At 37.4% G+C, this 26,645-nt stretch overlaps 1 protein-coding gene across 1 annotated transcript; it reads right to left on the reverse strand.

The window, feature by feature from the left end:
* Positions 1-13,453: 13,453 nt before the first annotated feature.
* Positions 13,454-21,376, reverse strand: LOC136283773 (tetratricopeptide repeat protein 28-like). The gene is made up of 8 exons (XM_066172968.1): positions 21,310-21,376; positions 21,022-21,087; positions 19,899-20,060; positions 17,871-17,948; positions 17,303-17,402; positions 16,355-16,544; positions 15,395-16,294; positions 13,454-15,154 (listed from the first exon to the last, which is right to left on the reverse strand). Exons 1-8 carry the CDS (start codon positions 21,374-21,376, stop codon positions 13,454-13,456), a joined length of 3,264 nt encoding a protein of 1,087 aa, XP_066029065.1.
* Positions 21,377-26,645: the final 5,269 nt, after the last annotated feature.

A 26,645-nucleotide genomic window follows, 5' to 3' on the forward strand; every position in this document is an offset into this window, starting at 1 on the left:
ATACGTAGAGATTGGCTGGTCTCAAAACTTTGCTGACTCTGCTTGTGTAATGAAGTATAGTTTATGGAACTTTTCAATGATGTACTCATTACCGGAAATATCGAAAAATATGATTCAATAAGGGTGCTTACTGAGTAGAAAGAAGTATTTGCTTTTTTTCGTTGAAGTATTCTGAGTAAGTTTAGAAATCTGCGTTAAGCGCGGGAGTACGTTAGCAGTTGTTCAAATTTTTTTTACCAACTCTGAGGAGAGATGCTTAGAGAGAAGTGAAAAGAATACAAGGAGGAACTGACCTATGACAACACTGATTGCTTGTCAGTGCGCTGAATTAACTACTTCATCAAATTGGTAATTTGATAAACATTTCATCATGTAGGAGTGTGAGAATATTTTAAACTTCCGAAAGTGATAACGACAAAAAATATACCTTCAGTAATTGAGTTTACAATTTGGAATGATGCTGGGTAAAGGAAAATGATACTTTAATCAAGATTAAGGACTTTACTTTTACCTGATCGTTATACTAGCAAAGGAAGTAGGTATCGGAGGAAAGCCTCATACTCACAATTAACAACATGAGCTAACGACTGCATTTCACCAGCAGTTTCATACTCAGATAAGGTGTTAGGATTTTACTACTGTTTTTTTAACTAACGGTTTTGAGGAAATAAAATCTTAAACTGATTTTTTTGCGGTAGTTAATCGTGTTTTATACCTAAGGACTAAACACGAGCGCGTTTTAATTTTCTAGTACGTATTGCAAGTCTGGTCAAAGGTTGTTAGGGCACTTTCATTTATTTGACTTCTAAGCTTAGATTATTTTCACGGGTGACCCTTCTTCTCTCCCCTAGCAATGTTGAAAGTAATGTAGCGTTTCTGAATGTTTCCTGCATTTTTATGAATATTACAAAATGCCCTTAGTGTCCAAAAAAGGCGCAGAAGGCTTAACATCTCTTTGCTACTCTGCTCAATCAAATCAAGTAGAAGACAAGTACCCTAAAAATAGGGAGGGAATCAAATCAAACTTTGGGTGGGGAAGGGTGGGGGGTTAATAATGCAGGCCTTTTTTCAGCGAAAGTGTCAGCTTTGTATCAGCTGACTGTTAAATGTTTCCTTTAGAAATAAATAGGAAGAAAACACAAAAAATACAATTACCTAAATCGTTATGAATCGACTTTAAAGCCATAATAGAGACAAAAAGGTACACGAGTGAGGAAATGTTAAGAGGTGGAAATTTTTTTGCCCAAATGCAACTATTTTCCTCATTTAGCTACTTCTACTTCTACTGTTATGGAGAAATTCAAATTATTCCATCCGGCCTCCGTCAATGCAATACACTGAGCGCGTGCAACATGAATTCGAAGCAATCATTTTCATGGCAACATGACATCACAATGAACGAAACAGAAATCCTTGGAGTTTGTCTCAGAGATTTTGTGAGAAGCAGTAATGGCTTGTGTTCTCATACCATTTCACCGGGAAAAAGCAAGAGCTAATAATTTTTTGATCACAGCATCTGTTTCACTATTGAATGTTGAATTACACAAGAAAAGGTGGTAAGCGACCCGATAAAGTATTTTCTTTCTCTCCTTTCTATTAAGAGTTTAGTCTTCGAAGCTGCTTGTCTCAACAGAGTCAGACTTTTTTTTCTATTTTTCTGATTGGAAAATGATCAAAAGTTAAACTCTGACGAAGCAAACAATTTCGAAAACAATATTAATTTCACTATGATTAATTGAATTGAGGAAAAAATATGCCTTTTAGAATTTGGTTGAGTTCGATTTCACTGTTGAAAACCGCGTGAGACTAAAGCAACAGAAACAAAGAATCATTCCCCAAACTGAATATTGTTTGCCCTTTGAAGTTGCAAGACTCGGTGAAAAACAAGTACTAAGGTAATTCGGATTTTTCAAGGCAGTGTTGCGAGAGAAGTTTTTTGATAAAGATCAATTATTGACAGCGAGTGGGAGGGAGGGGTAAGTTTTACTAGTTACCAGTCTTGGCATAAAGACGTAATGGCAGCCGCCTTGAACATACAATGTACTCCTTTGCTTTTGTCGTATTCCAAAATAACAAAAGATGTAAATGCATCTCGGCCCCTGTATAGTAAAACGTCAGTCGCTTCTACAAGTAAACAATCTGCACTGAACAGAAGTATGGTTGACTATGGCAACTTTTTCACATTATGCTGACATTCGTGTTTTTGTTGCTTAATTAGGTATCCCCACAAGCGCGCAGTTTTTTGGAAAAAAAAGAAAAACGAAATACAGTACAAAGGTAGTCAATGTAGACTTTGGATCTCTGTTCTTTCTCTCTTAGCTCATTAAACGTTATTGATTTCTTAATCTTCAGCTTGAGTTAAAGAAGTATTTCTTCCGATTACTTTTGCTCTCAGCCGGTCGCATGGTTTGGAGGTGTTGAAAATGGTTATCGTGGTTTTCATTTTTGGCCTGAGCCTGATCCAGTAGATAGTAAACTTCCTCTCCTCAAGGTAAGATTTAAACAAAGGCAACATGAGGTACAAATTTGAGGACAGATTTCCGTAAAGTGCCACAGCATTCGGAAATGAAATTGGGATCCAAAAGACTTTCTTTCGTCATTGTTTTATTTATCCAAGAGCTCTATGCATAATGAACTATGGGGAAGTGGGGAAACCATGGCCAACTTTTTTGAAACCATCGTTTTCATAAACACGTTACACCCACTTACTGAAGCCTTCCTTGCTATTTTCTTAGGCTTGCTCCTTCCTCCGATTCAATTTGCGTTACGTTTAAAGAAATTTCGAAATAAAAACAGTGCATCTTTCGTTGTGAAGACTTTTTGAAGCCACAAGGTTTTTAAAATCGCTGAGCCTCTTGCGTTTGAATTACTATGTAATATTATGTTAATTTATTAATGTTAAATCTATTATAATTTTCACTGTAAAAGTTCAAAGCGCAACAGCGGAAGAGAAAAAAAATTATGAAATGCTATTGAACCTATAAAACGTTTGAAGACAGATGATTGAATTTATATTGCCAAAACAATTATATGAACTTTATTTCACAATAACACTTCCTGGAGGTTAAAAGACACTGCACTGGCAAAATTAATAGGGACCTTAACCAGTCAGGAGAGTGATGCTGAGAAGACAAATTGATGAAAAATAAATCTATATTTTTAGTTGGAATTTCCTGAATGGCTGCATGAATGTTTTTACTGTCTCTAACAGTGCCACATCTCAACCTCAGCATAATGTATGTGAGCTACATTGAGTTCCATATTGAAACTGAAATAATTTTCTGTCAGTGTATGTTCCCATACACACACCATCCCAAATTTGATTACTTCACATTGTTGTTTGGCTAAGGACAGGCTCAACATAAACAAAGTTCTAAACATTAGTGCTCAACTATTGTTCTGCTCATTTGATCTTTTCTTTTGCCACATCTTCGTTTCCATCGTTCTCATGGTTTGCTCAAGGTCTCTTTAATTTGTTGTTATCAAGTTTGTTTCTTTATTTTATAACAATATTTATTTGTATTGTAGAACCCAGAGGAGGAAATGAAAGAATATCAAGAAAAGCAGTGAAATATTTTCATCTGTAATGTAAGCTTTTCCCTTTTCATTATTACATGAGCATGTAGTCGCTCTTTGCCTTTGATATTATTTTCACTCCGCACAGTTTGGAGTAAATCTGAACGCTGTTCATCTTCCTCTTGCTTCTTTGAAATCATTAGGTGTCCCCTAGTGGTCGTCATGAGCTTTTGGCCACTGGCTGTATTGATATCAGCAATTACATTACAGAGATGCCTGGGAAAGTGGATGTTACTGTTACCCTTAAGCCAGCAATCAAGAAAGTTGTTTCTGGTAAAATTGAATTTGAATTATCCTGGGTTATGCAAGAAGATGATAAAGTCATTCAGTGAGTATTCTTCATTAATTTTCTTAGCTAGTTACTGTGATGATGATCTAGCTTATGTGCAGCATCTAAAAGTCAATTACCCTATCATAGTGTTATATTTTAGATCGGTGAGCTTGATCAATAAACTTTCTAAATGAGATATTATGATTTGTGCTGCATGATCCAGAGGGTTGACTAAAATCTGAAGTTCATTTTGTCAATAGTTTAAATTCATGCAATTTTTCTTTGTTATGTCTAAAAGTAATGGTATTGTGAAATTCCATTAATATTTTTGCTGTTAAATATGCTTGATATTTGTATTACCTTTACAGTCCTACAGATGAAGAGATATGGGAAGAGATAATGCAGGAGGTCAGGGAGGAACAAGCAAGAAGAAAAGCTGAGGGAAAGACAGCAAAGTATAAATCTTTGAAAAAAAGAAGGAGCAGGAAACATGGCTGCTCAAGTAATACAGACATTGCTGCTGAGGAAGACAGAAAGAAAGCTGAAAACAATGAAGTTGGCTGCTCAAGTGGTACAGATATTGCTGCTGAGGAAGATATAAAAAATAATGAACAGCAAGGTGGCATTTTTCCAAAAGACGGACCTCAGGTAGATTCCTCATCTAGCAGCGATACCAAAGTGGGTTCAGGAAAGTTCAGGAGGCAGGCTTTGCCTCGTCATGCTCATCTTATGTCCTGTTCCATCCCAAACACACCAACCTGTTAGCCAGGGGCTGACACTAGAGGGTGAAAAGAAAAAAGGGGTGCAGAATAAAAAGAACCTACATAAAACTGTTAGGTTTCAAATTGATAAACAGCCTGAGGTATTACATCCTGTTGTAGATGATGAAGAAGCAGTGGACTCCTTGTCTGTGTTGTCCTCAACTGTTTACAGGGAAACAGTTTTCATTGAGGAAGATGGAGTTGCAACAAAAGAGAAGTGCATTCCCAAGAGAGATGAAAATTTAAGTAAGTTCTGTGTTGTTTTCCAGCCCCCCATGCCAAAGGGACAGGGGCTCAAATTTTTTTTTGTCTGTTTGATCTGATTTAATTTCAATCAAACAATTATATTGTAAGAATCTTTGGAACCCTGAGCTATAAGCACTGAATAAAAATCATTACTTTACATAGTTTTATTCTGAATTATAACTATTTTTGTTGATTATTGTTGTTAACTTTTTTGTTCAGCCTCAAGTGGAAGCCAGCTTCACTCAGAGGTGGCCAGTTATGTTGAAGAGGAACTAAAGCTTATTCAAGAGAATTATTGTCTTCAGAAGAAGTCCTTTCAAAAGTGGAACTTGAAATGCAGAAAGCCATGTCATCAGGTGATCCATTTAGAACTGAGCCAATCATTGTTAATAAATAAAGGGGAATTGCCTTGGAATTTCAAATAATACAATTAATATGTTACATTCCCATTTTGAGTCAAATTTAGAGCATGCATTCCTTCATCAAAAAAAAATGTAGAGTTCTTTCCCCCTCTTATAAGCTATAATCCTTCTACTCCAGGATTTTAGTAGTTATTTCTCCTTACTGTCTGCAGTACAATTAATATGATGTTAGATAAGAGAATTTGGTATTGGATGGACCAGTAGTCTCCTACTTACATTGTTTTAGTATTGTAAGGAGAAATTCTGTCTTGGTCACTCACAGGAGTGAAAGGGTTAAAAATGTTGACCCTTTAACTCCCATAAGTAACCAAGACAGAATTTCTTAAATAACAGATAATCCCCTAACTAGATATACTGCAAGTTTTTACACTTATTTCAGGTGTTACAAGCCATGCATAATTTACACAGCATATACAATGTATTTGTTTACTTTTTGTGTTTAGACTACAAAGAAGCGTTTCAAAGCTTAAACCAAGGCTGGCTTATATTGGATAGCTTCCATTCCAAAGTGATGAAAAGAAAAGATATTCTTGCCCTGTAAGTAATAAAGACTTATTTCAGAAATGAAATAAACATGTCCATTATAACCTAAACTGTGGTCTTATATTGTAATCCATGATCCAAAAACTCTTCATAGGTGCCTATATATGTTTACCTACTGTCTATGATATGGGATAATCAATCTATCCATCATATATTGCTTAATTAGTTGCTCTGGATATATTTTCAGTACTGTTAGTGATGAAAAATGAGCAATGGAAGGAAAAATGTTTGATTTACTGATCGAGTAGTTCCATTATTTGTCCTAGTTATTTCTTTGGGTTTTTTCAGAGACTGTGGTGGTTCTGTTTAACTAAAGGTTGTATTTAGCTTGAAGCAGATTTGCTTTAATTTCTGTTTTCCTCTCACCAACATCGTCAGAAAGGAGAAAACATTGAAAATTGTCTTAACTTGCTGTGTTCAGATTTGAGATGCCTTTCAGAAGTGGAAGGTAACTATTCATTTGTTTCTTCTTCTTTTTCTCAGTTAAGTGTTATTGGGACTGGTCTAGTGAGCCTTGATTCTTAACCCCTTTATGCCCTAATATCATTCTGTGTATATATATATATACTCCAAAGTGTTGTCTTTACATTTCCTAAGGTGCTGAGAGGTGAATTTGTGTAACAACCTTGAGTCTCTTTAGATAGAGATTATTTCCTTTATTCTTGTGATATTCTAAAGAGAAATTAGATGCTATTCTCTCTTTGGGGTCAAAGGCATTAGCTAATATGTAGATGAAGGAAGCAAGGTTTTGTATTTTTATCATTATAGGGTGGAGGAAAACAGATCAGAACAGAGCTCAAGAAAAAAGAGTTGCAGGACTCATTGATGCAATTCGCCAGTGGAGCCTTCATGCCTTAATAATGGTAAGAAACAGTAATCTTTAGTAAGATGAATTGCAAGGCTCTAACACTTCCTATGGCAGCAATCTATCTTGATTAGTTGAAATTTAAGGCATATAGCTAATTTAATTTTTGGTGTTTTTGTTTAATACAATCTAGCAGTAAAACATACTGTCTATAATTCTGTCATATGAAGTGGTGCAGATGTTCTTATGTTGGTTTATTTTCTCTTTTTGCATTTCAGACTGAATTAAAATTCATCTACTATGTTTGAACATAATGGTCATTTGTGTTTTGGACTCTTGTAAAATTGTGACAAGAATTGCCCACAAATAAAATTGCTGCTGCCCTTTTCAAACAAATTGTTCTTTAATAAGTTCATTTATAACAGTATTTTAAGTATGATTTTTCTGAAAATGATGTATGATATTGAGTGCTCTATATTCAGAAAGAAAACGTCTTGTAATTAAACATTTCTTCTCTCTATTGTAAATAAATAGTCCACAATATGTTTTTTAAACAGGTCATCATGCATTCTTGTTTGAATCTTTTAATGGGATTTCAATTTTTAAGCATTAATTTCTTACTGCAACTTTTATGAAGCCACTGTTATAATAACAATACTTTCTAAATCCTTTTCCTTAATTTAATAACTTTGAAAGAATGTACTCTAAGTAGGTTTAACAAGACATATATATATCTCCTGTCTTAATTGTAAACAATATTTTGTAACTAGTTCATGATATGTTTTGTGAACAGTTTATCATCTTCACAATATTTTGATACATACGATTTCAAAAACACTTTTTCCTGCTATATTCATGAAGGCACTGGTAAAGTAACACATTCCAAATTCTTTTTCTTATTTTCAAAAGGTCTACCTCAAATGGTAAGTGTCAACAATCATTCTAAGTGGTTATAATATGTGCACATGTGTAATTTTGATTTATAGGTAAATCAATATCAGTGCTGATGTGGGAGAACACATAGTAATGAGGACTGAGAGACAATCACTGTGACTTCAGTATATATCTAGAACTTAACATCACAGAAATAATAACGTAACTGATTCAACTTGACCTTTGAAATTTGTGATATTTCAGTTCTTCTGAATAAGTTAAGCCTTCATCTATCACCCTTAGTGTCAGCACCAACTCTCGCCTCCCTCTTTTTCTCATGGTCACCAACCACGTCTGACAATGGAGCACGTGGAACAGCATTGGCCTCTGTGGTGGTCTCCTTGGAGCAGGCAGCATTACTGGTAACATTGCCATTGCGGCTTTCCTTCCGGAAGCTTTTTAAGGATCCTGGACGCGACAATTTTTTGCTTTCTTCCTTATCTGTGAGACTGTGGGATAATTATGGGGGTATACTGAGCTCATGTAATTTAAGTAAGTACCCTAAAGACTTTAAGAGTAAGAACGTGGAAATTAACTTAGTTTTTATGAATTTGCATAGTCTCTAAGCCTTAAAAGGTGATTAAATTTTCTTGTTCATTTTTTCGCAAAATAGCGTTTCGAAAATTTGTGTTGTTTTCGTTACCTTTACTCCAGACAATTTCATTTTCCGAAACTCACCAACCCAAAGCAAGGGCTGTCCTAAGTCTTCGATTTCCAAAAAACACTTCATCGGCTTCTTAAAACTGAGATTTAGCGCGCCTCAATTAGACAAAAGAATCACTGGTTAAGTTAAAAATTTTATTGGGTTTTTTCGTTTTCGTCCCGGACTTGAAAACAAACTGTTCAATATTTCCTTGCTTGTGTTGCATCCTGCTAACTGTAATCTTTCTCTACCTTTAAAGTGCAGAGAGCAAAAACTTTCTCCTAAATCTATTACACCCATGCTTATCGATGAACCTTTCCGATGACCTTTTTTCTCCTTTTTCTCCACTTACCATTTGTCTTTGGCACGTTCCACAGTCGGAGAAGGAACCGAAGATCTCAAGAGTAATTCTTGATGGTTTTTACTTCGACCTCTTTTTCGCATTTTCTTCATAAAACTGATCGTTGCTTCCTTGTGGTTAAAACGATCATTGGCGTTTCAGAAGAATGAAGATCTCCTGTTTATACATTGTGATGTCATGTAACCATGACGATAGCATATCATTCTCATTTTCGAATGTGCTGCGTCTCTGCAAATAGCTCTTTCGATATTTCACCGAAAGAAAGTTATTACATTACTTGAAATAAATGATAGGTCGACAAGGTACTATAGAAAGCTTTTACCGTAGAGAAAAAACTGGGGTTGTTTTAAACTGATGTGCGCGCGCAAACCCCGTTGAGTTATGAGCGATGAAGATATGTACAGCAAATACTAGATACTGAAAGAAAATCGCCTCAAAACCCTGAGACGTTTCAAAAATTAAAAAAAAATGTTTTTAGTTTATTAGTTGGGTACATTGGAATTAATATAGATCAAAAGGTCTTGCGGTCTGCTTGATTTTCTTCTCAAAACCAGAATTGCACTCGACAGCGAAGTGAATCTTGTTCGTAAGACACGAAGACAACAAAAAGATGCGGTTTTTTCTACTTCCTCTCCTTCAGTTGAAAAAATTTCCCTCTAAAATCTTTTCGTCTTTTTAATTTCTCTTTCATTCTTTGAAACAAGGGAACTGTAAAGTCATAACTGCCAAATTATCCAAAAACCAGGGACAGAAGAGTGGGTTCTTGGTGCTCCGTAAATGTATTTCAAATTACAAATTTTCCCCTCTTCCCTCGATCCCCGTGGTGAGACTTTTGTATTCGTGTTTAGCGCACGTGATCCAATCAATCAGCCAATCATGTTTAGAGAGCTTGAACTTGACATTGAGGTTGACGTGGAAACTTTCACGGTAATCGAGTATAGTTTATTGAGTTTTTGACTATTGAAACTTTTTCGCTTTTGCTTTTGTTTTTGATTCAAGACTTTTCGAAGACTTTTCGAAGACTTTTCGAAGACTTTATTTAGAACCATGCAAATGTTCCTAATTTGATAAGTTTAGTACGTCTTTCTTTAAATCGTTTGGAGTCTAGCCTCTTCATCGGCAAAAGAAGGTCTCGATGGGGTTAACCAGATATCTGCTGAATTATCGAAAAATAACCGTTTCTCGTCTTCTTTTGGAGTGACCGATGGAAACTTCACAGAGTAAGACAGCATCACGCTATTGTGATGATGTACATGTTAATTGATAAATCATCGGTGTCTAGACAATTTCCTGTAAATCACCGACTTGAACAAAAAAAAAATTAGAATTTAGCCAAACACACAAGTGACATAATGTGAACGAAACGCCCAAACGCACGAATTTTCCACCGGTCGAAAATTTGTCCGGTATCGTATGAACGTTGCCTCAGAGTATTATAAGATCATATGGAGACAACTTGGAAATGTTGAGAATCCTCCCAAATCTCGTTAAATAACCCTTGTCCTGTTAAAAAAAAAAAAAAGATCGTAACGTTTTGAGCAGCACCGCCATTTTTATTGTTAAGTTGATGGAGTCTGCTGATGGTGCTGCATGGAGATAGTCACGTGACTTGTTATCCCCTCACAAGATATTGCTGCGCTTTTCTATCCTTTCCCCTCGGTATCAGCGAACGTTTTTCATTCAATTAATTTGTTGTTTTTTCCTCTTCCACATTATCACGTTCCCAAACAACAGCGTAGGTGTAGCTCAATCTTTCTGCATATAAACCTCGTATAATCCTAAATTTTCCTTTATCCCTTCGAATTATAATTTTACAAAATTTTCACCTGGTCATATAAAGGGGGAAATTATGATTAAAGCAAATTAATTGGCTTCATTGAGTACATGTTTATTTCTTCAGTACTTCTATACATGTTTATTTCGAATGTCTGGGTCAATAAGACTTGGTAAACCAAATTTTGCCATTAAAATTTTCTTTAAATTCAATCACGATTGCCTTTTTGTCCAAACCTTGCTGAGGTTGGTTGAGATGTAAAAGCATGCGGGTGGGGAGACAAATCTATGGCTGTACAAACCTTGCTGAGGTTGGTTGAGATGTAAAAGCATGCGGGTGGGGAGACAAATCTATGGCTGTACAAACCTTGCTGAGGTTGGTTGAGATGTAAAAGCATGCGGGTGGGGAGACAAATCTATGGCTGTACAAACCTTGCTGAGGTTGGTTGAGATGTAAAAGCATGCGGGTGGGGAGACAAATCTATGGCTGTACAAACCTTGCTGAGGTTGGTTGGGATGTAAAAGCATGCGGGTGGGGAGACAAATCTATGGCTGTACAAACCTTGCTGAGGTTGGTTGGGATGTAAAAGCATGCGGGTGGGGAGACAAATCTATGGCTGTACAAACATTGCTGAGGTTGGTTGGGATGTAAAAGCATGCGGGTGGGGAGACAAATCTATGGCTGTACAAACCTTCAACGCTGCGTGAAAAAAATATTGACGCGTCTCTTTCCAAAGCATATGACATCAATTTTAAGTTTAGTCGACCTACGTTTATTTTGAACATTAGTATTTATGCACCTGCGTAAACAAATTCATTCTTGATTCTTCGCAATTTCTTGATTTGCGTCTGGCTTAATGAAATGATATTGAAAGGTTTCTTGGAGGGAGTTGAAGGAGGCCGATTTAATATCTCAGAGTCTTGTAGTCATTCAAGGTTTTTCACCCATTTAATCAATGGCTCAAAACTCAACGGCCACGCTTATGCGTTTATCGAATGGGAGGTGTCTATATAGCCAGTCTATTTATTTATTGCTCATGTTAACTGATACGAGAAGAGTGGTGTAAATATTAACTCTTTAACTCCCAAGATCTCATTAGTAATTCTCCTTACTGTCCGCCATATAATTCTTATGATGTTAATTTGGAGAATTTGGTACTGGATCAATTAATAATCTCCTAATTGATATTTTGCGTTATTCTCATCACTACTATGCTTGATATTGTGTTGATATTTTAAGGAGAAATTCTCTCTTAGTCACTAATGGGAGGTAAAGGATTAAGAGTCCTTCACTAGTATGATCGGAGGAGCTGTAAAGTAGGTATAGCACTTCACTAGTCTGTTCAATGTTATCTAAGTCTACTGAATGTCATTTGAGGCGTTAAGAGGGAATTTATGTGGAGATGGGTTTTCACTCTTGACGGTTATAAACTTCTGATGGAAGTTTCTTCAATTTTCTGGGCCATTTGTAGATTGACGAGTGAGTTACTTTCTCAGAATGACGGCGGAGTTAGGGAAAATAGAGTAGAGTATCTTCTTTAAGCTTGACGCAGCGCTAAACTCACCACAGGGAATTAGAGCCAGGAGACAGCTGCTAACATTCCAGTTTTATTTTAAGAAGTATGCTTTGCTGTTGTCGTTACTTTTTGTTATGCTGAGATTTTTTCCTCTCCCACTGTAGCACATTCCCGTAAATAAATTTCAATTCTATTGCTCTGTAATTTAATAAACAGCATTTAATGTCACTTCAATCAAATATAGCAAAAAAATCATTAAATGGGTCAATAACCCAATAAAAGTGACTGATTACATTATTTGACTACAACTTCCTTGTACTTATTGAAATTCTCCTCTAAATGTTTCATAAAATACACATTTTTAAAACTGACCAATGAAAACAACAATAAAAAAAGGAAACTCCTCTTTAACTTCTCGTTTTGCAATTGGAAAATTAGTTTTAGTAGCATACTCAAAATATATTGTCATCCTTATGCATAAAAACTTTATCGCTTTCAATCGCACCCGGGAAAGATCTGTCGAAGTATCGGTAAAAATAATGTTAAATACTGGCTATAAACGCTTAAATCTGTTAATTTAATTCCGAAAAATCCAATAATCGTGATACAGAAACTAATCATAACTTGGTAAATTTCCTCCAAATGTTAATCACAATTTCCATTTAACTGAAAGTGAGATAATCGAACGATCACTCAACTGATTATTCTCCAATTTCTATGAAAACGTTTACGCATGCACATGGTTTTGTCAGCTGTAGATCAGCCATAAGACAAAAACCGATTAATAGAAAAAAATTATTAAAAATATTTTAGGGAAAACGGCGTTTTCCAGGTGCTTTTTAGCTTAAACGTAAAATTAATATAATCGGCCCAAAAACTTGTTTATAGATAACAAACTCACTCATGTTAGATGAAAATTTTTTTTTACATAGTCAGTCATAGTAATTTCACGAAACTGCTTTTAAAAAAATTACTTTTAAGCTGGTTCGAATCAGGTATTAACGATAAAAAATGCTGCAAAGTCCTTTTTCTTCGATGTGTCCAAAATCCATATAGCTTATAAGAACATTTGAGATAATAAGTAAAATATCAACTTGTGAAAGAAGAGAAATCCTTACGGACTCTCAAAGGCTCTTTCTATTCTGCTTGCTTTGCATAGAAGACTCTTACAGAGATTTTATTGGTATTCTTGTGGTTTCTGTTCCAAATGTCAACGCTTCTAGGCAAAGGTTTATTTCCTTGGGTTTCGTCATCTATGATACAGCTCCAATGCTCGGTCCCTGAACTGAAAAAATAAAAGAACCACAATTAGGGAGAATCTTTGCGTTTACATAAAATTTTTCATTCGGCTATACGACAAGAAACGATACACTTCACAACAATTATTATCAATCTTATTTTCTATGAAAAACGTTTTCATCGTTGAGTCTATAAAGTGTCGACTCAATTGTAAAGTATCTCAATTTCTTCGGGAAAAAAAAGCAGTTCTTACCCACTAGACAACCAGGCACCCGTGCTAAAATATATAAACAGACAATTTTGATTAAAAGCTACGTTGAATTGCATAAATGTTATGAAAAGAATAATTACATGGATCAGCAACTAGATGTCCTTGATATCAAGTTTGACGTCATCACCAATGAGTACAAATGGTGCCCAGTACTTCACCTCCTTGAACGTTCCAGATTCTCTCATACATCTCATGGCCTGATTGAGAGCTTCACTTGCCTTCTTGCCTTTAGCAAGTGCATCGTAAAAGAAACTCATGAACTCCAGGGTTCCTTCGTCATCTAACGCCCACAAGGCTACCACAACAGATCTAGCGCCCGCACCCAGGAATGATCGGGCGATACCGACCACACCCTCGGCCATGACCTCCCCACGAGCACTGTGACAACAGCTTAGAACAACCAGTTGCGCCCGCAGTCCAGTTTCCAGGACATCTTTCATCGTTAGTAGATAGTCCTTTTCTTGAGGCTGAGGAGTTTCTCTTGTGGTGTTTGGTGCCAAGATAACTTCCCCAGTTTCCATTTTACCATGCGCTGCAATGTGTACCAAAGCCACTGATGACAGTCGTTTTAACACTTCTCCTTTTGTTGCCATCTCTCCAGTGAGGGGGGAAATACTGAGAATTCGTCCAATCATTTCCGCTTCTTCTCTTGCTCCTGGAAGTTGCACCAAACGTCTTCCCTGATACATGATCTCTTTGAAACATGGGTCGCCAACAAGCAATGCACCACTCTTCATGTGGAACTCAGCTGGGGAATCATTAATTAGTCGTAAGGTCGTCAGGGAAGGAAGCACACGAATTCTGAATGAATCACTCAGATAAGTTGAATTTGAGTCTTCCAATGCCGCGTAAGGCACAAGACAAAATGGACCCTCAGGAACAAATGTAAGCTCGTTGCCTTTGATCAGATCAGCAATAGGAGTAACGATGATGTCATAAAGCTTCTGTAGAGCACTTAATTGTGAGTTCCTTGCATCAACTTGCATCATATCGTTCGCCACTTTCTCCGGTTTCGGCCAGTAATGAGGAGGATTTTCGCATGCAACAGCATCTCTTGAACCAACCTCTTTCAAGGCAGTTTTGGTCAGTTGCTTGATGAAAAATTCCAATTCCTTCTGATACTTATAATTGTTCACATGTACCTGTCTCGACTGGATATTATCGTCGCTAAGGACAACCCAGAAGTGAACGTAAGGTCCACTGATGGCTATAAAAATTGTACTTGATGGAATAAAACTAAGGAGAGCGAACGAAAAATCTCTGGGCTGATATTTTAAGGTGAGTAGATCTCTCAGAGCTTGAGCGCGTCCTTTCTCTGCGGTGAGAAGAGCATCAACAACTTCACCTTGGATTAGATTTACACGCCACAAGCCTATGTATGCACTCTTATGCTGATCACGATAAATAATCTTCCACTGATCATTGAAATGCAGACTCGCCCTGATACTATCAAACACCTCTACACTAGAGTGAAAGCAGTCAAAGGCCCTCCTTAGTTTACCTTGACTCTCAAGACTTTTTCCAAGAAGAGAGAGTGAGAATGCCTCTCCGGCCTTATCTCCCACTTCTTTAGCAATTTCTAGACCACGTTGATGGTACTCGATTGCTGTTTTGAACTGTCCTAGACTATAATAAGCGCAGCCGAGATTGCGATAACTTTTTCCCTTTCCGGCCTTGTCTCCCACTTCTTTAGCAATTTCTAGATGACGTTGATGGTACTCGATTGCTTTTTTGAACTGTCTTAGACTATCATAAGCGCAGCCGAGATTGCCATAACTTCTTCCTTCTTCGGCCTTGTCTCCCACTTCTTCAGCAATTTCTAGACCACGTTGATCGTACTCGATTGCTGTTTTGAACTGTCTTAGACTATCATAAGCGCAGCCGAGATTGCCATAACTTCTTCCTTCTCGGGCCTTGTCTCCCACTTCTTTAGCAATTTCTAGACTACGTTGATGGTACTCGATTGCTGTTTTGAACTGTCCTAGACTATAATAAGCGCAGCCGAGATTGCCATGACTTTTTCCCTCTCCGGCCTTGTCTCCCACTTCTTTAGCAATTTCTAGATGACGTTGATGGTACTCGATTGCTGTTTTGAACTCTCCTAGACTATCATAAGTGCAGCCGAGATTGCCATAACTTTTTCCCTCTCTGGCCTTGTCTCCCACTTCTTTAGCAATTTCTAGACCACGTTGATGGTACTCAATTGCTGTTTCGAACTGTCCTAGACTATAATAAGTGCAGCCGAGATTGCCATAACCTGTTCCCTCTCCGGCCTTGTCTCCCACTTCTTTAGCAATTTCTAGACCACGTTGATGGTACTCGATTGCTGTTTTGAACTGTCCTAGACTATAATAAGCGCAGCCGAGATTGCCATAACTTTTTCCCTCTCTGGCCTTGTCTCCCACTTCTTTAGCAATTTCTAGACGACGTTGATGGTACTCGATTGCTGTTTTGAACTGTCCTAGACTATAATAAGCGCAGCCGAGATTGCCATAACTTGTTCCCTCTCCGGCCTTGTCTCCTACTTCTTTAGCAAAATCTAGATTACGTTGATGGTACTCGATTGCTGTTTTGAACTGTCCTAGACTATCATAAGCGCAGCCGAGATTGCCATAACTTCTTCCCTCTCCGGCCTTGTCTCCCACTTCTTTAGCAAAATCTAGATTACGTTGATGGTACTCGATTGCTGTTTTGAACTGTCCTAGACTATCATAAGCGCAGCCGAGATTGCCATAACTTGTTCCCTCTCCGGCCTTGTCTCCCACTTCTTTAGCAATTTCTAGATGACGTTGATGGTACTCAATTGCTGTTTTGAACTGTCCTAGACCATAATAAGCGCAGCCGAGATTGCCATAACTTGTTCCCTCTCCGGCCTTGTCTCCCACTTCTTTAGCAATTTCTAGATGACGTTGATGGTACTCGATTGCTGTTTTGAACTGTCCTAGACTACGATTAGCGCAGCCGAGATTGCCATAACTTGTTCCCTCTCTGACCTTGTCTCCCACTTCTTTAGCAATTTGTAGACCACGTTGATGATACTTGATTGCCGTTTTGAACTGTCCTATATCACCATAAGCTTTTCCAAGACGGTTACAACGGATTCCCTCTTTGGCCTTTCCTATCTCTACTGGAACCAGAAACGTTTTTCTCTCGTCAATCTTGAAACGGGTCAAGAATAAATGGCTGATGACGTGACGTGAGAAAGTTTCAATAATAATGAGAATATTATACAACCGGCTGGGAAATTTTTTGCATATGATTGGCCGGGAGCAGTGGTATTTTAGTCAAATTTGAATCACTTAATTGTTTAAGTAGCATTTTTAACGGTAAATGAAATTATGTTGTTTTGAAAGAACTGCAAGAGCGCAAGGAAAACGCAGCAAATATAAACATCATGAAAAGCACGATGTGGCCTACAGTCTGGAAAAAGTGGGCTGAAGCGAAAGGATTCAGTCCGAATATTTTGAGCCACGAGATCAAGAAATTTGATATGAATCTGAAGAGGTTATTAACTAAGAAAGAAGGACAATTTCGTGCAATGAGCCACACAGTTTGCGGGTATTGGTAACATCACTGGAAGGTCATTTAATTTTGAAAAATCACTCGGGGTGTTTTTCCTCAAATACCCCTTGTAACCATGTTATTCCTCATAAAAACCTTGGAATTGGACATACGTGACCAGCGGGGGTTTATCTGGATGATTTGCTATCTTAACAATACTCTTATTAGATTGAGTATTACGAGCTTTCTAACCGCAATTATCTTTTTAGTTTCGGGCGTCCTACTGTTTTCTTGTAGTGACACGGATGAGGAGCATTCTGTTTAATCTCTGCGAATTCAATATTATGGCCCCTTCTGTTCAGTAAAGTTTTGTGGAAATGATCTTTGAAAATACTGTAGTTTCTAATAGGCGTCAGTGAACACTGCTTGCATTGCCTTACGCATTACATTTGAAACACTCGTCAAAGGATACGGCCAATCCCATCTGCAACCAGCTCCTTATCTCTTCAAGCAAGGATAGCTCGACACAAGCACTGGCTCCTGAGAAGGTAATAATGAGCGTCGCAAGGTAAATAATTCACTACCGTCAACATCTAAATGTATCCAGAATATCGACTCACACCCCATTCACACTAGCAAAACATGTTTAGTTGAACATGGTTTTCTGACTGAAAATCAGAAACAGAGAACTGGAAAGCTGAATTTTCCATCTAAATAATCGCTAACTTGTATTTCAAATGTGTTACATTTTAAGACGATAAACAAGGGGTTTGTGGAGCTTCTATGAAGAACAAAAATCAGACCGTGTTTGACAAAACAGCTTTAAATCATGTTTGAGCTTTCGATAGGTTTTGACTTGGTTTGGAAAATAGTTTTTACCTACGTGGCAGATATTGATGCGTTAGATATCATTGACACCCGAGGTACAGTCAGCTGCCTTAATCTATACAGTTCCCTTGGAAGAAATCTCAGAAAAGAGGTTAGATGACTCATAGCTGAAACACAAACCTTTCTTTATCGCTTTGACCAAAGTGGGTTCCAATTGAACGGCAACTGTTGCATCATTAAGACATTCTTCGTAGTTTTCTGTGGAATTCAATAATTACGTGTAAGTCGTCATCGCACGTCGATTTGCGTGCTAATAATACAATGCAAAAATTTCAGCGTGCTTATTGGCTGAGAACACGTCAATTAATCCCAAACAGAGTAGAAAGTTGAAGTTAAGTGCAGAAAGTCGAGGTTAAATTAATTGACAGGTAAGCCGCGAAAGCAAAACAAAACATAATGAAGAAAGTAGCAACGTTTTAACTCAAAGTTTGAGGGAGAATGCTAAAACTAAAAACGCACAACAAAGGAACAAAAACTGGCTACCAGTCTGGCTTACAACAACGAATATGAAAGTATAAACCGGAGGCCCCCAATAAAATTATCGATGAATTTTACGCAACATTTTGCACGAAAGACGGGGGAGATTGCGAGAGTGATAACTTTCGTGTGATGGTTACTGCTGTCGATGGATACATAACAGAGGTAAGGTACAAACGCTCAATTATTCTCTGGAGAGGTTTAAAAAGTTTGAAGCAAATTATTGAAAAAAAGCTCAACTACTTTGGCAACAATTGGCGAGCCTTGACACGAAATAAAGACACTAAAAAGGGAAACAGAGTCATATTTTTGCTTGCATGTTTTATCTGGTAATCACATGATATTTCGCGTGCAATTTGGAATAAATTATCAATCGTAAATTTTTAACGACTACAAATTACCCTCGCCCTGGTGCTTGTGCAATTTGGACAGGCTTTGAAAACCTTACTTGCGATAATTCTCAAATTGCACTGGAAATCATTGTGGGTTGTGTGTGTCAAGTTATACGCAGAAAATTGAGCTAAGCTATTGGTGGGAATATAATCACGAGACTATTCCCATAAATTTACGTTATCTACTTAGTTGATAGTACTAAATTGCCCAGCGCCACACACGGTTTTTGCTACTTGCCCCTTGGCTATGGATATTTTAAAATTGGAAACTGCATGAGTAGGGTCACGAGCAACTAACACTGGGAGTTCATGTTAGGCAATTCTACGCACATCAAAGATTTCGTTTTACGGATAAATATCAAAGGAAGCATCTCTACGTTTCTTTTGTATCATTTTTGTACCACACAGAATTTGGCTTCTTAGGCTGAGAAAGCCGACTCATATCCACATTATCTGACTACGATATTCCAAACTTTTTCATTAAAATTTCCGTCAGGAAACGAGATGCTTAGTAATAAGAACAAAAACATTTATTGTTGTTATTTGCAACCTTGAACATCTAAATAAAGATGAACAGATGATTTGCATTGGGAAATTTCGTTTTTTAAAGCTTTTGTTTGTCTTAAAGTGTATGGCCCTTCAATGCGTCCATCCCTTCGAAGCTTCAATATCAACGACTCAGTTCGTAACTGAGGAAATCTCTGAGCCGTTATCTCTTTTATGGAGCTAAAAGAATCCTATGATTCTCAGAATGTTGTTATTTAGAGCGAGTTCTAAGATTAGAAAATTTTGACTAGTTCTGCTATTTGGCAATGAGATCTTCCTTTTGGCCCATGCCTTATGCCAAAATTTTACCATTCAAATCTCCGATATCATTGTTAATGTCACACATGCCAGTGATTCCAAGCTTATTCTCGACGAAAATGTCTCCTCTGGAGACAATTTGCACAAAAGCGAGTCACAACGATTGGCGAGGTTGGAAGTAATGCCGTGTAAGAGGGCTATAATCTTGGATTATTAAAAAATGCGATAGGGACTTCTCAAAAATGCAATGAAAGATTACTTAAGAATTGTTTCTTTTAAGGAGCATTTCCGCGTATCTGCTATACATGAAATGTTCATTTTGCCGATTTCATTTGGGTAATGAAGTGAGGAAAGATGCACAAAGCGTAGGAAAGACAACAGGAGTGGATAAAATCCTGTTTGAAATGGGTGCAGATTGTTTATTTCGTTATTTCGGCTATGTAAAGATTTTAGAAGTTTCAAAACCAATTCTAACCCAAATGGAAATAAGCTGCTGCCCTGTTGCTGTAAAGCTTGGCGTTCAGCCGTTTATCTTTGCAGTTCATTTGAAGTCCTTCCGTGTAGAAGTTTATCGCCTCCTTAGTTTCTCCTTGTTTGTATTTCTTGTTACCTTCCTCGAGACATTCCTTTGCTCTCTCTGAAAACACATCGGCTTAGTGTTAATAAGTTAGTGATGAATAAAGCGACCCTTGATGGATAATGCAAACTTTTGCTTAACAAAGTAGATTGTAGGTCATAAAGAAGCTTAAAATTCTACCAAAATAAAAGGAATTCGGAAACGATTATTCGCGCATTTAACTATTTGCTCACATAAAATAAACTCAGTAAATGGGAGTCTTAACTGTAGCACATCTACTGAGTTTAATTGAATCGATTGTTATTTCGGTCGTGAATATTTCACAGAAACCTCTTCTATACTACAAACTGAGGATTAGCTCTATTAGGAGGCATAAGTGAAATCTGATGAAAATATGGTCCTTCCACTTTGTTGTTCTCTTGACAGCCGTTCTTTGGAGTGTTACGCTACGTCCCCCCCTGCGAAATCTTAAACACGGATGCGAAGGAAAATAGCGGTCAACCTTTGGGCATGCGCAAGGGGATCAATTCAGACCGGCTGCGCACCAATTGCCCGCGCAAAAATGAGAAACACGATTGCTGTCTTGCAAAACAAGAAAAAGAAACTTGAAACATTCATCTGAAATCTGGGAAAGGAAACAAAAGTAGAGAAAGGGAAAACTTAAGTATCTTTGTTTCCTGTTGATTTACTTTTCTATTTTGAGGTCTACCAAAATAGTTATACGGTTTTGAAACAAGATAAGTGACTGACTGTCTTTTTTGGTTCTTTTCAGCTCTTGTGAGACAACTTGGTTCTGATAGCCTTGATGTATCTCACCTAGTTTTGCAATATCGGTAAACGTGCAGACGTTTGACCGCTGTGCTTTGCGTTTTAGACTATCGATTATGAGCTTCCAGGAACTTTATATTCCGAGGAGTTGACAAATAATTTGAGATAAATCAGGACTTATGAAATTATTCATCCATGACTAGAGACTTAAAAAAATACCTAGGGGCGTATCTCAAAGAATCTAATCCCTCACCTCTTAAAAGGTCATCGTATACACCAAGTTTTGTTTCACTTGAAGTAACTTGACTTTCGTTTGACGCTGAAATTAACAAAAATATACTTTTTTATTTTTTTATTTATATGTGCAATTCCAACCGGTGCTTTAGTTCGCTTTTTCCCTTTTCGTTCGCTGGAAAACCAGAGTTTCATTTGTTTCCTAAAACCTTCAAGTGTAAACGGTCCAAAAAAGCTGCACCAAACAAAACATGCAATTACTTACTCGATTACCATATAGCCGTCTTACTGAATTGTTTTCTCTCACCTGTGACTGCAAGCTCATTGTTTAAGTCCAGATCCTTTCCTGCTGTTGGGGGATCACTTTCCGCCATAGCTGGAAAATAAAATGAAATTGATTGTACTGCGCTAAAGAACATCGTCAAAAAATAAAAAAGTTGACGCAAATGAACGTAATTTAAAGAGAGCACAATAGACCACCTGTGTCTGATACTAATATATAACAAAAGAATGAGAATTTCAAGGTTTTCGTCGTCACACTACTGTGGTCTCGTGACCACACGAGTTAAATTCCACTTCTAATTTCATGTTTGTTTGTTCGTTTGTTTGGTTGGTTTCGATACATCGTTCAAGGCTCTCCGTTTCTAAACATGATCAACCTAATTGTACTCAAATAAGCATAGAAAATTCTTTATTTTAAGAGAATTCTTGAAAGTTGTATGCGTCGATTAATTTAAAGTTTCAACATTCCCTTCTAAGGCAATATCTCTGGCATTTAAACTTTTGAAGATTCGCTCTTTAAAATTCCCCCCTGGGCCAAAATTGCGTTCAAATGCCATATCCAACCGCCAGATTTGATGGTCAGTGCTCCTTTTAAAGAAAAAATCATCAAAAAGAGAGAAAAGGCATGGTGCCTGGCCTTATCTTAAAACTGTGAAAGATCATGATGATGCAGTTGCCTCCAATACTGAGAGCGTTGTGCTGGTGTGAGCGCAAATCAAATTTGTATCTCCTCTATGACAAAAATTGAAACTTGAGAGTACTCCGCTGGAGAGACTTGACAGTTTCGGTTCAAATTTCCCACTTCAACCGGGCACGTCTCAAATCCTGCACTCCCGGAGTGCCTTCTGTGTCAAATTCCCCACTCCCTGGGTATGGACCACTGTCAAATACCCGAAGGTTGCCGGGGAGGGGAGGGGGATGTCACCGCTTCGAGTTGAACGGCGCATTTTACAAACGCTGAACACAGTCAGGGGTTTGTACAACTATCACAAGTTCTGCCAACGCCCCTATTAACGCGGCCTATTATACAAAGAAAAGTGTTTCCAGATGGCCATCTAAACCTACCTATCCGTCAATTGGAGCGAGAGAAGGATTTAAATTACTTTATGTAGTACCTCGAAAAATTTCCGAAGCTCTGGTTAGTTTAAGTTGTCAGTGTGTTTAACCAAAGTCAAGAGTTCGAGAGAATTAAATATTCCACAAATTTTCGTTTCGAGGCGCTCAGTAATTATGAATGATCTGAAGCCACAAGCCCTTTAAAAGATTGTTGGGGAAAGTCTTGTTTTTTCAGTTCGCTTTTATTTTGATCCAAAACTCTCTCAGTAAGATGTTATTTGGAGGGACTGGATTAATGACACGACTTAATCTTTTCATCGGGAAAATTTGTTATCAGTATGGTATTTTAGGGTTAAATTTTTCACTTTTGTTAGATCTTTTTGACGTTACCCTAATTTCCCTTCTATTATTATATTTTCCTGTGTAGTGAGACCCACGAGCGAGCAAAACGAATCTTGTGATCGGCTATCCTAAAGGGTAAAATGTGCTTTCCCTGGACTTCCATAAATGAACTCGCAAAAAAGAAATAATTTGCTTGTAACCGGTCCAATACTTTGTAATTTTGTAACCAGACGTTTATTTTCCATAAAAAAAGGGTTTTGCAGCAGTTTTAGCTACAACGGGGCCGAAATTTTGTCTCCATGTTAGTCAAAATAAAGACAACCATAACGAGTACATATGTTACAACCTCTTGGTTTGTATAATTTTTCTATGCAATAAATCCTTTATTGACAAAGCCTTTGTCTCCCTCTTTAACAATGCAGAGAAGGAACTCGGCCAATATACAGCCTTCTTACGCTCGGGCTCGAAGAGTAGCGCAACTATAGGGGTATACGTGTAATGAACTTCAATATAGATGTTTTTTAGTACCTGTTAAACTGCCATCCTCTGAATCCGTTTATCCTCCAAAATATGTCATTTTTATTTTTGCATGCCTAAAAATATCAAGAATAATATGTTTTGCTTTATTACATTTATTACATTCGATGAAAATATGAAAGATTTCATATTCACGAGTAAATACCAAATTCCTTCTAATGTCTAGTTTAGAGATTAAGATTGCTCTTCTACTTCACGCAAGTTCGTTTAATTGCTTGTTTCTTCGTTTTGGTCTTGTTTGATACTATATATATATGTATCTACATATTTTAATATTTTTGTATTCTGATTAGTTCATCCTGCGATTTAGTCATTTATCTTTCGGTGGAGAGCACTCGCTATTCGCAGTTCAAAATCCCCTTTCTTCTCTTAGCAGTATAGACTCCACCAAAGGCAAATGAAATTGAATCGAGAAGGATGAAGACAACCCTCGAGTCATATTATTTTTGTACCAAGAGCACATGTTCTTTTGATTGCACAGATTTATTTTATAAGAATAATTTCACCCATAAAACCACAACAATATTACATGTGCTTCCCTTGTTTTTCTTATGAATTTTCTCGCAAAGATCCCAACCTATTAATCTAATTCTCACCTTCAGCTCTGACTTGTGAAATGTGATTTCCCTCACAGGTGTGTAACAAAATGATAAACTTGGTAACAAGAGCAGTTTCGAAGAAGCTGAATATTATTATGAGCTTGTCGAACTGGAAACAGAAAATGATGCATTACTCGTCATGGATTTATTTTTTGGGCATCGTATTTCACTTTTCAATCGCCAAGTTGGGACTGGACGTCAAATAAATTCATAACTTTTCACTTTCGTCAGAGCGGAGTATGGCACAAATATAAATGTAACGCTGTGTCTAAATGCCCGGCAGCCAAGCCCTGTCTTATGGACTAAAGGTCTGACACTCAGAAATGCTATCGAAAGGTTCTTTTAAGCTTCTTAAGAGTATCGCACCTTAATCCATGCAGATGTTTATTTAGAAATGTTAACGGATATCAAAAGTTGTTATTTCTTTTTTAGCAAGCGAATCTTAGTCGAGTCTCACGTGCAGAGCGTTTGATGCGCTCGTGAAGTCATTCCTAAACCGTTTCCGGTTTACTGTCACGTGCTCGTTACAATCAACATCAAGGAGGCATCAAGAGCCGTCACGCGACAAGCAAGAGCTGCCAGTAGCTACTGTTAAGAATAACAAGCAGAAATAAAACCCCTCGAGAGAGGCTCAAGCGCATATTATTAAGTTAACACGGACCAAGAATTGCGATAATTTTTTCATGTGCACCAAATTAAAAATAATCACCTGATGGCAAGCAAACATGAAGCACACTTGAAATAGAAATCTCTCCGTGACTTGATTTTACTTCATACCTTAAAGACATCGAAACCATTTTTTTACAAATCTTCAAATGAAGAATTCAGGAAGTTAGAAGTGAACCCTGTATTAGAGAAAACAGTCTCATTTGTTTCATTTTTTGAGGTGTTTTATCAATTCCAATGTAATTCTCTCAACAGAAATAAAGGACTAAGTATTAACAAGAGAATGTAAATTATTTTATTCTCGTAACATTACAAATAAATTGGTATAATTTAGGTTGCTTACGTTAAAAATTTTAAATGGCAGCGGCAGAAGAATCTGTTACAAGCGACAACTTGAGGACGCAATAAATTCATAAATATAGGCCTGCTACTCGTGTAAGGGTTATATTTTAGGATGGGGGGGGGGGGGGTTGGGTGGAGAAAGAACACTGAGAAGCTAATTTTCCACTGTTTCATCTGTGGGATCTGGGACAATTTTCCGTCATTCCGTCTTCTAAGATTTGGGGCACTGTTACCTGCCAGTCCATCTTCTAGGATTTGAGACAATTTTTCCGCCATTTCGCCGTTTCTGCTTTTAGGGATGCCCATCAGGGAATTGTTCAGACTAGACAATTTCTTCGAACTCGTAATTTTTGGCCCGGTATGGATGGAGCAACGGAAACTATGGTGAAAAATTGTTAAACGTGCGTTGTTGATCAGCCTCATAGGAGTCACTGAGCGTAAATATCGAGAATCCATCGACAGTTGCAAAATTTTGGTATTCATTGGCCGTTTTCCCTCCCCCCCTCTCCGGTAAAACTATCAAAAATTATTTAACTTCGGCAACTTCCTACGCCACAACACAATGCTGTGCTTGTATATATATTCTTTAGATAAATATTCTTTCTTAGCCCAAGTTCAAAGAAGACAAGGAAGAGTCGTAAAACAGGCTGTTACAAGATATGGTGATTGACATGATTCTTTTTGGCTAATAGATATTTATTTTTACTGAACAAGGTTACAATCCTTGACAAAATTGTTGAAACTTTTCCCCCTCACCCTTCTTAAACGCCTTGTCGATTTCGGTGACGGAAAAAAATTGGACCGTCCTACAGAAATACGAAAAAATTATGCTCAACATCGAGAGGTGTTGGGGTGTTTTAATAAAGCGTGATGTGGGTTGCAAACGCAAGTTGACCAATAGCTAACTTTCACGGAAGACTGAAGTGAGATCTTTAATCATCGGATTAGATCGACGGGAGCTCGTGGTATCGTGTGCTTGTCTGCTGTTTAAAGTTATATTTATATACGAGGCGTTCAAGAAGTTCGAGCGCAATCAAAATTACTTCCTTCTTATATCAGGGAAAAATGAAACTTTCTGATGAGCATTCCCGTGATTGTAACTCTCTCGAAATTGAAATTAAGCGGTTTGTAAACATTAGCCTCGTTCCGTGTAATGAACACAATTAGATCGTCGATGCGCGGAAATATTCAGCCACATATCAGCTGGCATTTCGATAAATTCAATTATATTTCATGATAAAATTGGTAAATCTTTGGCTGTAACACATTTCTTTGTTATATTCGACAGGACCTGAAAAACAGCATTCAGAGGGCAGCCGTCGGTGACACTAGTTTATATTGCTTATATTAACTTTCGATGACTGTCTATTCTGAGATCGTCCCAATACATGCAAAACCGAGTAATATATCACTACAGCTCCAGAGGCGAAAACAGAAGCACTCAAGCAGAGATTAACAAGTACACAATTCTCAGCGTCATTTGTGCAGTACCTCTCACTCAAAAGCTACACGGAATTTATGCTCATTGCAAGTTCGTTTTAGGATTATCAATCGTAAACTGTTCGTCCTATTGAGTCCTGTATATTAAATCAATATGACACAATGCCAAAACCGTCTAAGTCGCTAGATAAGATAAGCTTACTCAAGAAAATTCCCGTTTAAGTAAATTGTTTATGCTTTGTTTCCACTAATTCTTCAGACCTTTGCTTAAAATTAAAAGGACAACTTACAAGAGAGACTGGTTAGGTCTGTGTCGGTATGCTCATCATTCGCTTTTTGTCTGTTATTATTGTGGGTTTTACAGTCCTTGTCTTACCAA

The sequence above is a fragment of the Pocillopora verrucosa genome, chromosome 10 (assembly GCF_036669915.1).
Source record: "Pocillopora verrucosa isolate sample1 chromosome 10, ASM3666991v2, whole genome shotgun sequence".
Lineage (NCBI taxonomy): Eukaryota > Metazoa > Cnidaria > Anthozoa > Scleractinia > Pocilloporidae > Pocillopora > Pocillopora verrucosa.